The sequence below is a fragment of the Ceratotherium simum genome, chromosome 22 (assembly GCF_057802395.1).
Source record: "Ceratotherium simum simum isolate JZ-2026a chromosome 22, ASM5780239v1, whole genome shotgun sequence".
Lineage (NCBI taxonomy): Eukaryota > Metazoa > Chordata > Mammalia > Perissodactyla > Rhinocerotidae > Ceratotherium > Ceratotherium simum.
In genome coordinates, this window is record NC_141921.1 from 2,695,920 (window position 1) to 2,708,144 (window position 12,225).

Sequence of the window (12,225 nt, forward strand, 5' to 3'; positions counted from 1 at the left end):
ATGTACTGGGGCTTTGGGGAGAAAAAAAGAAAAAGGAAGAGTGGCAACAGATGTTAGTGCAGGGCCAATCTTCCTCAAAAAAGAAAAAAAAAGTAGCTCCTAACGTCATCAAACTGTGGGTTTCCTCTCAGATGAAAAGACACAAGTTAAATCAGTTCCCAGACATCCCTCTCCCTCCTCGGCTGTCTATTCTGGAGAGAGTAGGCTTGAAATTAACCCAGAAAGTGAACACTAGCCAGATGTCTGGAGCTATAAAAAAAAAAAAAGTCGCACTCATAGAAACTCAGAGTAGAAAAGTGGTTGTCAAGGGCTGGGGGGCTGGGGGAAATGGAGAGAGGTTGGTACAGGGTACAAACCTTCAGTCTTAAGATGGATAAGGTCTGAGGATCTAAGGTATAACATGGTGACTATAGTTGATAACATTGTATTGTATCATTGAAATTTGCTCAGAGAGTAGAACTTAAATGTTCTCACGCGCATACAAAAAAGGTAAATATGTACGTGTGAAGTGAGGGATGTATTAATTAACTTGATGGGGGGAATCCTTTCACAATACATACACATGTAAAATCATGTTGTACACTTTGAATATCTTACAGTTATATTTGTCAATTATACTTCAATAAAGATTAAAAAAAGTTAAAAAAATTATTGAGTAGACTGATGCGAAGGCACTTAGCATGGAGCTTAGCACGTAGGAGACAGTCAATTATTTTTCCAGCTCTTTGTGTCAGGTGGACTGGGAGGTTGGTGGTGTCTCAGAAAACGAACTCAGGAAGGGGAAGACAAATGGGGTTGGGGTGAGAAGGATGTGATGTGATTGCCTGGAGGTGCCAGCTTCCTGGTAGAGATGCCCTCAGGCATGTGGAAACACTTGCAGGGATTCCTGGGGAAAAGTGGGGTCACTCATAGGAGGAGAGAGTGAGGGGAGTGGAGGAAGAGAGGATGATAACAGAGCAGGGAATGTGTGCTGAGAACACTTCCTAGAGCCATGCCCACACTTAAGGGTCAGATGGAGGAAGAGAAACAGTAAAAATGATGGAGAATTAGCAGTCGGAGAATAGGACAAGTTCAGTTCAGCTCAACAAGTATTCACCTGTGTACTTACTATGGGCCCAGCCCAGTGCTAGGTACAAAAATATCCCAGTGAGAAAAGGCACAGGACTTAGATGTAAAAGTTCATCATCCACTAGAAGAGACAAATATGTAGTTACAATTGGCATAATGTATGCATTTCAAAAATAAATATTCTGGAGTCTTCTCTTGGCTCCAGAATCTCTGCTATATATCCGAATGCCTGCAGGGCATCTCTACCAGGAAGCTGGCACCCTCAGGCAAACTCATCATGTCCTTCTTACCCTAATATATGTGTGGGTGCGTGTGCACGTGCACGTATGTTTGTGCGTATGTGTGTATGGTGGAAATATAATTTAGAGGAAGGAGTGATTAACATCTCACAATTCACAGCCAGGCCATCTGTAAATTATCTAAATTCTCCTTTCAAATTAGATCCCAAATCTATCATATTCTTTCATTTCCAATCTTTATTTCTTACCTGGACATCAGCAAGAGCCTTCTAAGTCTTCCCCCGGAGTCCACTCTCACCCCATGTAATCTGTGCTCTACAGAGCAGCGGAATGATCTGCAGGCACAGAGCTTAGACCAAGCTCTGCCCTGCTGATAACCCTGCACTGGCTTTCCATTTCACTGCAGATATAGTCCACACTTCTCACCATGGCTGACAAGACACTCTGAGACCACTCTAGGTTTCTTCCCACCTCGGCTCCTGCCATTCTCCCCTTATCTACAAGGCTTCGGCCATACATTCCTTCTTTCCATTCTCAAACATGCCAGGCTGTCCACTCTGCCCAGGACACCTTCCCTCTTGTCTTTTGAGTCTGTCTTATCCTTTGGATCTCATCTCAGTCTGGATTTCACCTCCTCAAAGAGACTTTCCCAGATCATCCTCATCCCCTTCCCCCACCTCCACAGTTATTCTCTCTTTTTACAACCTGTTCATTTTATTCATGGCTCTTATCACAATTTGCAATTATATATTGATTCATTCACTCAACAAAAGTTATTAAGGCCCTTCTATGTGCCAGACACTGTTATAGGAAATGAATATGTAGCAATGAACAAAACAAATGAGATCCCTGCTTTCATGGAAAGAGGGGGTTGACAATAAACAAATGAGTATATGAACATGGTAACTACTGAATACATAGTGATTTTCTGAGAATTAAAATGGGGTGCTATAGTAAAGAGGGACTTGACTTCATGGTAATGGAAGGCCTCTCTGAAAAGGTAGCTTAAGTTGGGATCTGAATGATTAGACTACATCTATTCAAACATCAGAGGGAAGGGTAGCCCAGACAGAAAGGACAGCTAATACCAAGACTTTTGGCTAAAATAAGCTTGGTATGTTAGAATGATGATGACAACAAGAAAGAAAGAGAGAGAGAGAGGGAAAAGAAGGAAAGAGAGGATGGAGGGAACAAGAGAGGAAGGGGGAAGGAAGGAAGGAAGGAAAGGAAAGAAAAACCATCATACTCCAGCAGCGTCCAAGTGAGAGAGAATGCTGGTTGGGACTAGTCAAATGGTAACAGAGATGGGAGGACAGATACCACGTATGCTTTAGGAGTAAAGTCAACACATCTTGCTGATGAAGAACAGGAAGTAAAGGAGGAACCTAGGATGACATATGGATTTTTGGCTGTTTATTTAGTTTCTCCACTAGATCATGAGCTTTGCAAAAACAGGGACCATATTGATTTTGTTCATCTGGCACATGATACAAACTCAGTGAACATGGTTGAATGAATGAATGTATGAACCAACAAAACTATGGGAGAAGGGGTAGGTTTCAAAGAGGTGGAGATGCCCAGACAAGGTTCATAAGGATGAGTTGAAGTCTGTCAGGTTGGGAAGACAGGGAAGAGCACTGGAGGTGGACAGCACAGCACGTGCAAAAGGAGGCAGGAAACATACACGAATAGAAAGTGTTACTGAAGTACTTGACCTGCTCAAGGTATGTTGTCAACTCTATAACTGGGCCAGACTCCAGAGAAGCCAGAATGGTGAATACTCTATTCTCTTTGTCATACCTTGATATAAAGACAAATAATAAGATCTCCAAAGAAGGGTGAAGGAGAAAAAAAGTCTAAATCCAGAAATTCAAGCCCAAATACATCCTGATTCCTGTAGAAGGTAGAAAGCTGTCAGCCGCAGCCCTTGAGGAAAAAGTGTAGGATCCCATTGAAGTCTAACATCACCTCCTCAACATCCAAGACTTCCCTCGATTTTTGATGCAAGATTTCATGCTGTCTTTGGGGGAGAAGCATTTTATCTAAAGGACACATTAGAAGAAAACAGCCTTGTGCATCCTCTGGGACGAACCCAGAGAGGATCTGAGGCAAACCAAGGACAAAAGATGCCCCCAGAACAAACCAGCTGATGTGTTCAGCTCAATCATGCCATACCAAGCTCAGCTCTTTGAGGACACGAATGTGTACCACACGGAGTGTTTCTTAGAGACAAGCTCTTAATAGAATATAAATATTATTAAAGTCATATAGATCAAAGATACACAGAGAGAAAAAGACAGTGACAAAGAGGAAAGACAGAGAAACAGGTTGAGAGAGAGAGAGAGAGATGCACCTAGAAAGAAAGGAAGTAAGAGAGAGGGGATGAGAGAAAGACAAAGAGAAAACTAGACAGACATCAAACATGGAGGGAGGGTATGCATGGTTCCATTTGCCAAAGGGAAAGAAGGTAGATGTTTTTGTTCTTTGTAGGTTAATATGTAAATGACATTCTGATTTATTAGCAGTCTCCAGCAGATGAGGTGATGATTAGCACATTTCCATATTTATAGAAAAGCAACACTAACTTTCCGGATTTATAGAAAATCAGCTCTTCACAAATAGCAAATTGTGCTATTATCGACATATGGTTTTCTATAAACAGAGCTGAGGTAATTATCCCTGGGACAATTTGTTGGTGTGCTCCTTTTGAATATTAACCACACTGGAAGCCTATTTCAGCCTCACAAATTTTAAAGAGGAGGGGCCATGAGATACCCCAGACAATTAATTAGTAACCCAACACCAAAGACAGACAAACTGAAAGGCTCCCCCACAACCACATGGTGGCAAGACCCTAGGTCCAGTGCTCTGATGCCAGCTTTCTGCAGCCCTGGGCAAAATAATGAACCTCCCTGAGAAGCCTCTGCATTTCTGGGACTAAAACTGGAATAACACCAACTTCCAAGTGCTGTCAAGAAAATTCAAAGAGAATATACATCACAGCACCTGGAACATAGTAGTTACTCAACAAACGTTAGCTCTTTTTCCTTCCTCACATATTTGAATGATTCTAAAAAGACCCACTTGAATTAAATTTTTCAGATTCTTTTTTGATATTGATCCACACTAAACTACTTATTTTGTATCATGATTGCGTGCATGTATGCATGTCTTTATTAAACTGGAAGAAGTTTCTTGAAGCAATAACTTATCTTCACCACCTACAATTCACTATCATACTTTCTATTTTATCCTTTGTTGTTGTTGTTCAGAACGTTGTTTGTAATCTGTACATTGATCTCAAGACCTACTATTAGGTTGCAACCTGCAGGTTGAAAAGTACTGTACTGCAGGAGGGTGGGAACCATATTTACATTTGCTCACCGTGTATCCCTAGCACAAACACATGATAGATACTCAACAGATATTTGAATTATAAAAAAATAAATTCATGGATAGATTAATGAATTAATGAATGAACCTAGCCAGGAATCTAAATCAATATCCCCTTTCAAACTCCACGTATTTTTTGCACACTCACTGTGTTCTAAGCCCTGTGTTGAGTATTATAAGAGATAGAAAAGTGTCAGACACGATACTTGCTTTCAAAGATCTTGCTATCGAAATGAGGAGAAAAACATTAACATTTGGAAAATTATTTTTTAAAGACTAAACAGTGTGGAACTTATATGAATGTGTTGAAAAAAAGAAGTAGTCACTTTGGGCTAGTGCAGTCAGGGAAATTTTTTGAAAGTGGGAATTTGAACTTGGCTTTGAAATATGGATAGATCCCTCACCCTTCTACTCATTCGTTGACTAGGTTGGTGGTTCTCACACCATTATGAGCATCAGAATTACCTGGAGGGCTTATCGAGACGCACATTGCTAGGCCCATTCCTAGAGTTTCTGAGTTTGTAAGTTTGGGATGGGAGCCTGAGCATGTATATTTCTAACAGATTTCCTAGTGAAGTTGTTGCTGCCAGTTGGAGCCCACACTTTGAGAACCATTGTTCTAGTAGTTTGGAATGAGACCATGAAGGTTGTTGACGTCATGCTAAGGAGTTTAGACTTTATTCTCTATTATTCAGGCAAGGAAGTGATATCATCAGATCTGTGAAGTAGAAAGATCCTTCTGGTGGCAATTGTTCAGGATGGGTTGGAAGGAGTGAGCCTTCCCCTAGAGATCAGTTAGGAGCCGATGCAGTAATAAATGAAAGATGAGAACCCAGCCTACCACTGCAGGAGAGGATGTGGAGAAGAGGGGTTGGATGAGAGCTGTTCAGGAGAGAGAACTGAAGGGTCTTAGAGATGTACAGGGGTGAAGGAGAAGGGAGAATGTGGGACAACTCCAGGTTTCTGGTTTTACTGACTGATTGTATGGCAGTTCCATTAACTAAGAATCTACATTTAATATGTTTTTAACATTTTAAATAACAAAATCCCAAAGATTCTTCATTATTAAAGAGGCAACTGTAGTGTAATAGAAAACACATATTTTGGGGGGACCAGACAAGTCTGAGTTCAAATCCTGTTTGTGGCACTTATTAGCAAGTCATGCCCTTCTGGACCTCAATTCCCTGTAAATAAGAATACTAACGCTACCTTATAGGGTTGTCATGAAGACTAAATGAGGTCATGCATGGCTCATAGTGCTAAGAAAACTGCAAACCGTGTCCTGGTGTTTGCACTGACCACTGTGTGCATAAAGCTTCTGTTCTACTTACCAATTGATCCCATTTTTTCGTTGTCAACCACCAGGATATATTCAAAAATGCCACCCATTGATCCAGACGTTATGTAATGAGTGCCATAGTCATTGATGAACTTGGCATACACGCCGTAATTGTACTGCTCCGGAAGCTCCATTAATGACTGCAGCATTCCTTCATCCAGCATGATATTGTCCCTCCTCATCTTAAAATGAGCAGTCTGCACCTTTGTGAAAATTCTGATGAAGCTATATTTCTGCCAACAGCAACAACCACCATTGAACAAGAGAAAAGAACAAATAGAGTATTCGTTTTACCATATGAGATAATGCAAAAGTCAGCTCTAGGTAGCTGTGGGAAATATATATATATTTACATATAAACATATGAGCATAAATACATACAATGGAGTATTATTATTTTACAAGCATGTATCAGACACAGTGTGTGCCTGGCTTCTTCTCCCATGCCTTCATCTCTGTTCCCACTGCTCCTGTCCAGGTCAAGTTCTCATCAACTCTCAGATGGATTAGTTACCACAATGTGCTTCACTGTGCTTCTCACTTCTATTCTGCTCCAGTCCATTTTCACCTCTATATTTCTCCCTGCTCTAATTAAAGCACTGCATTATGCAACCTCCTACACAAGTATTAGGGATCCATTAAAAATTATCCTTAGGAATATTATTGGTGACGTTGTGAAATGTCAATATTATTAATTTATTTAACGTATTGAACAAATATCTGTAAGTGCCTGTAGTCATATGCATTATGCTAGGTACAGAGGACGTACTCTTGAATGAGATAGGCCCCTGCCCTCATGGAGCTTACATCCTAGAGGTAATCTTGTTCTATCAAGTAATGAAGAAAAGCAGGATCCTGATATAATAAAAAAGAGACAGGACCAGGGTGATGCTGTATTGGCTTAAGAGGAAGAGGGTCAAGTATGGACGTTACTTCCAGGTGATGTAAACCTTGATTGATCCAAAGTGATAGTGAAAGTTTGAAGAGGCCACCTGCTTTTAGAAAAGTCCACATTAATATGTGAAAGCCAGATCTCACAACAATACTTTTCCTTCAGAGCAAAAGCTAATTAGTAGCAAAGCTCCAGGATGTAATTTATATTTGTTGAGTAAGTTAATTTTTATAACTGTATTTTCATCATCCAAAATAATTTTTTGAGCCCCAACTAAATCCACAGTTCTGGTAACAATGTTATCGAGGTTTTTGGTAAACTTCTAACAAATTCAATAAATATTTTTCTGGCTCCTGATTACCTCTCCATCCCCATTACTCTCTACTTTCCCTTCCCACCCTGAGCTTCAACCAGCTGAAGTACTTTCAATCCCAAACTTGTGTGAGGCCTTCTCTCATCTCCCGGCCTTTGCACGTGCTGTTTCCTGGGCCTAGAACACCCTCCTGTTAACTTCTGCCTCCCTCCATCTGGACAACTGTACTAGTCTTTAGATCTCAGTTCAGATAGATGCCCTTTCCTCAAGAAAGCACTGACTGACTCCTCGAGATAACAGGCAGTTCATGGTGAATGTTTGACGAGTAAATGAAAGATTGATTGAGCATGCCAGCCCTCGATCTACGTGGAAAAGCAAACCTCCTTTAGAATTCTCCAGGCCTCCTTTAGTAGAGGGCCTGGCTGTTTCTCTTGAAGACATTACTATTTCTTCCCTATCTGTTCCAGGTAACCATGAAAAAGGATGGGGTGAGGTGATAAGCGTTCTAGTCTTATCATTCAATTTTATTCCCTTTGTGATGATTCTGTGCACAAAAGCGTAATAAGAAAAACAAACATGATTAGCACTGATCAGACATTTCCAATTACACAAGCAAATGAAGGTTCAATTACTACTGTACTTTTTAATGCAATTAAGGTAATACGTGTTCAGTGCAGCTTATGGAATACTGTGTGACACAGGCGTTATGTTTTAATACCTTCTTATTATACTTGTTTAACTTATCCAAGAACGAAGAGACTTGTGACTCAGATACGCCCACATCCACTGTTACAGGCGTGTCTGGGAGGCCTAGGCCAACGGTCACTCCAGTTGACACAGACCTGTCATTTTTCACTTTAGAAAGAAGGTCATTTGCATTATCATACAACTCTGCGGAGATTCTAGTATCCGCCAGGGCCTGAAAAGGAACAAATAGATGTTAGCTTTGTGCATATAGAGTTATATTTCAATTCATACTTAGTATTTAAATCTTTCCTTTGTAAAATCTCTAAAATTTCAGATTATCATAAATAATTCTTTTAAAATGCTAATCCATGCATAAGATTGATATTCACTAAAATACATAAAATATAGCAGTGTTTAGTGTTACTGCTAAAATATTTATTTAAACACACACATACACACATAGATGATTCTGATAAAATGCTATATTGTTCTGAGCATGGATTTCTCTCTAGCTGGCTTCTCCTTCCTATAGAGAAGATCACTTGGCCCTGCAATGGAGAGACAAGATACAGAAAGCCATGTCTGGGTGTGGACCTGGGTGGAAAGGGGCACAGGAAGCCATGCAGATGATGATAGTTCTAGGCAGAGGTATGTTTTAGTGCTGCTCACAAATGTTTGGTTATTTCATTCCAGGCACATGGTAGGGTTGCCTTTCTCTACAACTTGAGCTGAGGCTTGGTCTTGTGCCTTGCTTGAGCCAAGGAAGCAAGGGTTAAGAGCCTATGAGGGGTTCTCTCTACAATCACAAGATCATATGTTAAGACAGAGCAGCCATTAGTTTGGGTCCTGAGTGTCTGTGATGATGAGTTTCCTTTCCACCTTAGGATGGACAAGTAGCATAAGTAGGGCACTGTTGCTTTAAAGCACTGGGATTTTAGAGTCCTTTGCTGCCACAGCATAGCCTAGTCTATCTTACCTGACACATAGGCCCTAGACCATCCTTGAGCTTAGGAAAATGGTGTTGTCTATGTCTTCCAGCTTGGCTTACTGCAGGCCTGACGGTAGACACGGAAATGGGATGGGGAGAGTCAACTTCTTAAAAACAGACTCCATCAGCCTGGCCTTATCCTCTGTCAATAGTTTTTCTTGAGAAACTTGGGGAAGGAGGGATGTGACTAGATAATTGTTCAGAATCCTGGGATCACAGCGTCTCTATATCTCTATAGAGAGAATGTGTATAGATATAGTGTGTATGACTGTATAAGGTGTATAATCCATCCTCCCTTCTAAATGACACATAGCCAGGCTGAGTTCTGATCTGAGTTTGAATCTTGTCTCTGCCACCTACTGCAATATAGCTTTGAGCCTGACACTTTATCCCTCTACGTCTTTGGGTGATATTTTGATATTTTTTTAATATCCAAAATGGGCAATGATAATATCTATCCCATTGTGTTGTCATAGGATTAAACAGGAAAATTTGTGTGGAAGGAGAAGTTCTGACACATGGGAAGCATCTAGTGAGGTTTGCTGCGTGGACGTCTCACCCAGAGGGTGAGGGATAGAGAAACGAGCGGTGGGGAGCAGGCTCTGGAGCTGACCGTGAGCTCCGCAGTGCTCCGAGTGACCAGGAGACCACAGAATTTTAGAGATGGAGAGAATCTTAGAGATCATCAGCAGTTTGCAAGCACTTTTCAACAGCAGAACTCTTTCTTCAAACAAAATCATACATAGAAAACCAAGATACGAAAGTGATCAGTGGGAGCTGCTCTTGGTGAAGCAAGGGCATAGGTCTCAGAGCCCTCCCAGCCACCTCCTGTCCTGCCCCCCACTTTACATCTTAGGAAACTGGGCCCAGGGAGGGTCAGTGAGCTTCTCAAGGTCTTAATACCTATAGTTTAACAGAGCCACCGTTTGGCAATAGGTCTTCTGACTAGCAGCCCAGAGAATAGGGCCCTGAATCTATTTGATCAATTTTGGAGTGGAGCCAAAATCTAGCAGGTAGGTGGTCACATTTATGTGATGTCTCTCAGCACCCTTCAGCCCTGAGCACATCGGGGGAGAGATGTAAAGGGACCTTCAGCCACCAGCAAGCTCTACAGGAAATAAAATGTTCCAAAGCAAGCACCTATCTCCACCAACAGGCCTCTCCCTCCCTACCCCCTCCCTAATGTGGCCTGTGAGCGCACTCGTTCAGACTTACTTCAAAATGGTACTTCAGGAAGTTGTAGGGTTTCCGGAAATACTTCTCATCCTCTCCATAGTATAGACGCTCACAGGTGGGGTCGTATCGCAGCTCCCTCCATTCTCCATTGTATACCGTCTCGCACTGGCCCCCATAGTACCTGGCGTCGTACACACTCTGACTTTCTTCTTGGGTCAGGATATTATACCTAAATTGAAAAGGCAGGCAGCTTCTGGGAAAGAACACTGGAAAGGCAAATATAACACAAAATTTCCTCTGGAAGATGTTGCAGCTGGTGGTTTGAGCAGTGGTTTCTTGAACTGTGTTCTGTCCAGCCCTGGGATTCCTTGAAGCATCTTAATGGCCACACTGGGAGACTGAATGGGCTGGGCCTGGGCCCTCAGGCTCCCATCAACCAGAGCAGCCAGACAGCTCCATTCAGCATCTAGAATACTCCTCCCACATAGAAGGCACTCTTCAATATTTGTTGAAGATGTTAGAGAGGAAGATGAACAATTATCAAGAGTCCAAGCCTGTTTCCCAACTCTGTGACATCTAGCTGTGTGACCTTGGGCAAATCATTTAACCTCTCTGTGCCTCCGTTTAATCATTTGTAAAAAGCAGTTAATACTACCGCCCTCACAGAGTTAAATATGAGTTAAAACATGCAAAGAAATCATACAGCACTTAGCATATATTAAGTATTGAATAGATGAGGCTGTTGTTTTTGTTTGTATTGTTTCAGAAAATACAAGCTGTTAAGAAATAGGTTTGAAATATGGAGTGTAACTCAGAGTGCCAAACTGAAAATCAGGTCCTCAGAAAGGCGCATGGACTGTCGGAAGGTGCATGGTTTGGACATCAGGAGACTCCTGTTTAATTTCCAGCTCTGTCATTTACTAGCTCTGTGGCTTCGGACACGTTCTAGAAGATTTATGAAGTTCATTTCCCTCACTTGAAGAACAGAGGTAGTAATAAAGCTACCTCTCATGGTTTTGTAAAGTCTACCTGAGAGTGTTAGAGTAAAACAGACGGGAAGTTGATAGAACATACTGGATTCTCAGTGAGTACTACTTCCTTACTTCCTTTCCCCTGGCCCAAGACCCGTCCAGAAATATTTCCCATCCTTCCTTCTCTGGGGTATTTCACATCTGTCTGCCCAGGTTCCATGTTTTAGGTCATGATGGTTTTACCATATTTAGGTAAAAGTAATGTTAAGCAGGTAAAATACAGTTTTAATTTTCTAAAAAGAGAAAGTCAACTGAACAAAAACATTTAGAGTTGGCTAGGAGTTCCAAGACCTGACAACAAAAGCCTTTTATGTTATAGATAATAAAATGACTGCTTGTCTCTGCTTCTCAAGCTTTAAGCCTTTAAGACTCAACTCACACATTGTCTCCTCTGTGACTGCCTGGACAGACAGTTGTCCCTTCCTCTATGTTCCCATGGCATCAATGATTACCTCTGGCATGGCATTTACCATGTTTTTTTATGCCATCTGTGAAAAGGCACAAGAGCAGAAGATGAGCAGAGAAAGAACTGTAAATAAAACTTACCTTAAAGGAATAAATAGCTAATTATAGAGCACCTGGCATATGGTAGAAATTCAATATATGTTAACTTCTTTTTTCTTCTTTCTCCATAGCTTTCTTCATATTAGTGGAGGTGATGTAATAACAGCTATGATGAATTGAATACACACTCTACCAGACACTTAGCATACATTAGCTTTCAACCTCATGACAATTTTATAAATGCAGAAATTGAAGCTCAGAAAAATTAAATAGCTTGCCTATAGTCACAGCTAGATTTTTTTGACACTAAAATTTGTGTTCCTTCCCTTTACTCCACCCTACAGTTTTTATCTTTCCCCTATTGCACAAGTTCCTGTCTGTAACTTATAAACACAGGCTCTCTAATAGGCCAAACAAAAACTCAAAGAAATAATAAGCCCTAAGATTGTACCGTAACCCCTAAGCATTAGTAAAGCTACATATATTGTGGTTGCAGAAGCCCTAGTGAAAATGAAAAGACATTGTCTGAGAAATTCCACTTTTTGGAAATCTGTGCAAAAATATCACATATATGTACAAAAATACGTGTACAAGG

At 41.1% G+C, this 12,225-nt stretch overlaps 1 protein-coding gene across 3 annotated transcripts in view; it reads right to left on the reverse strand.

Annotated features, from left to right (window-relative positions):
- The window catches only part of C8A (complement C8 alpha chain), a 76,543-nt gene that overhangs the window by 22,324 nt on the left and 41,994 nt on the right, over positions 1-12,225 (reverse strand). For all 3 annotated transcript variants that reach the window (XM_004438609.3, XM_087445773.1, XM_087445772.1), the window contains exons 5-7: positions 10,135-10,324; positions 7,963-8,163; positions 6,032-6,272 (exon numbers count right to left, since the gene is read on the reverse strand). In XM_004438609.3, coding sequence (XP_004438666.1) covers positions 6,032-6,272; positions 7,963-8,163; positions 10,135-10,324 — 632 coding nt within the window. The remainder of the gene's footprint in view (positions 1-6,031; positions 6,273-7,962; positions 8,164-10,134; positions 10,325-12,225) is intronic.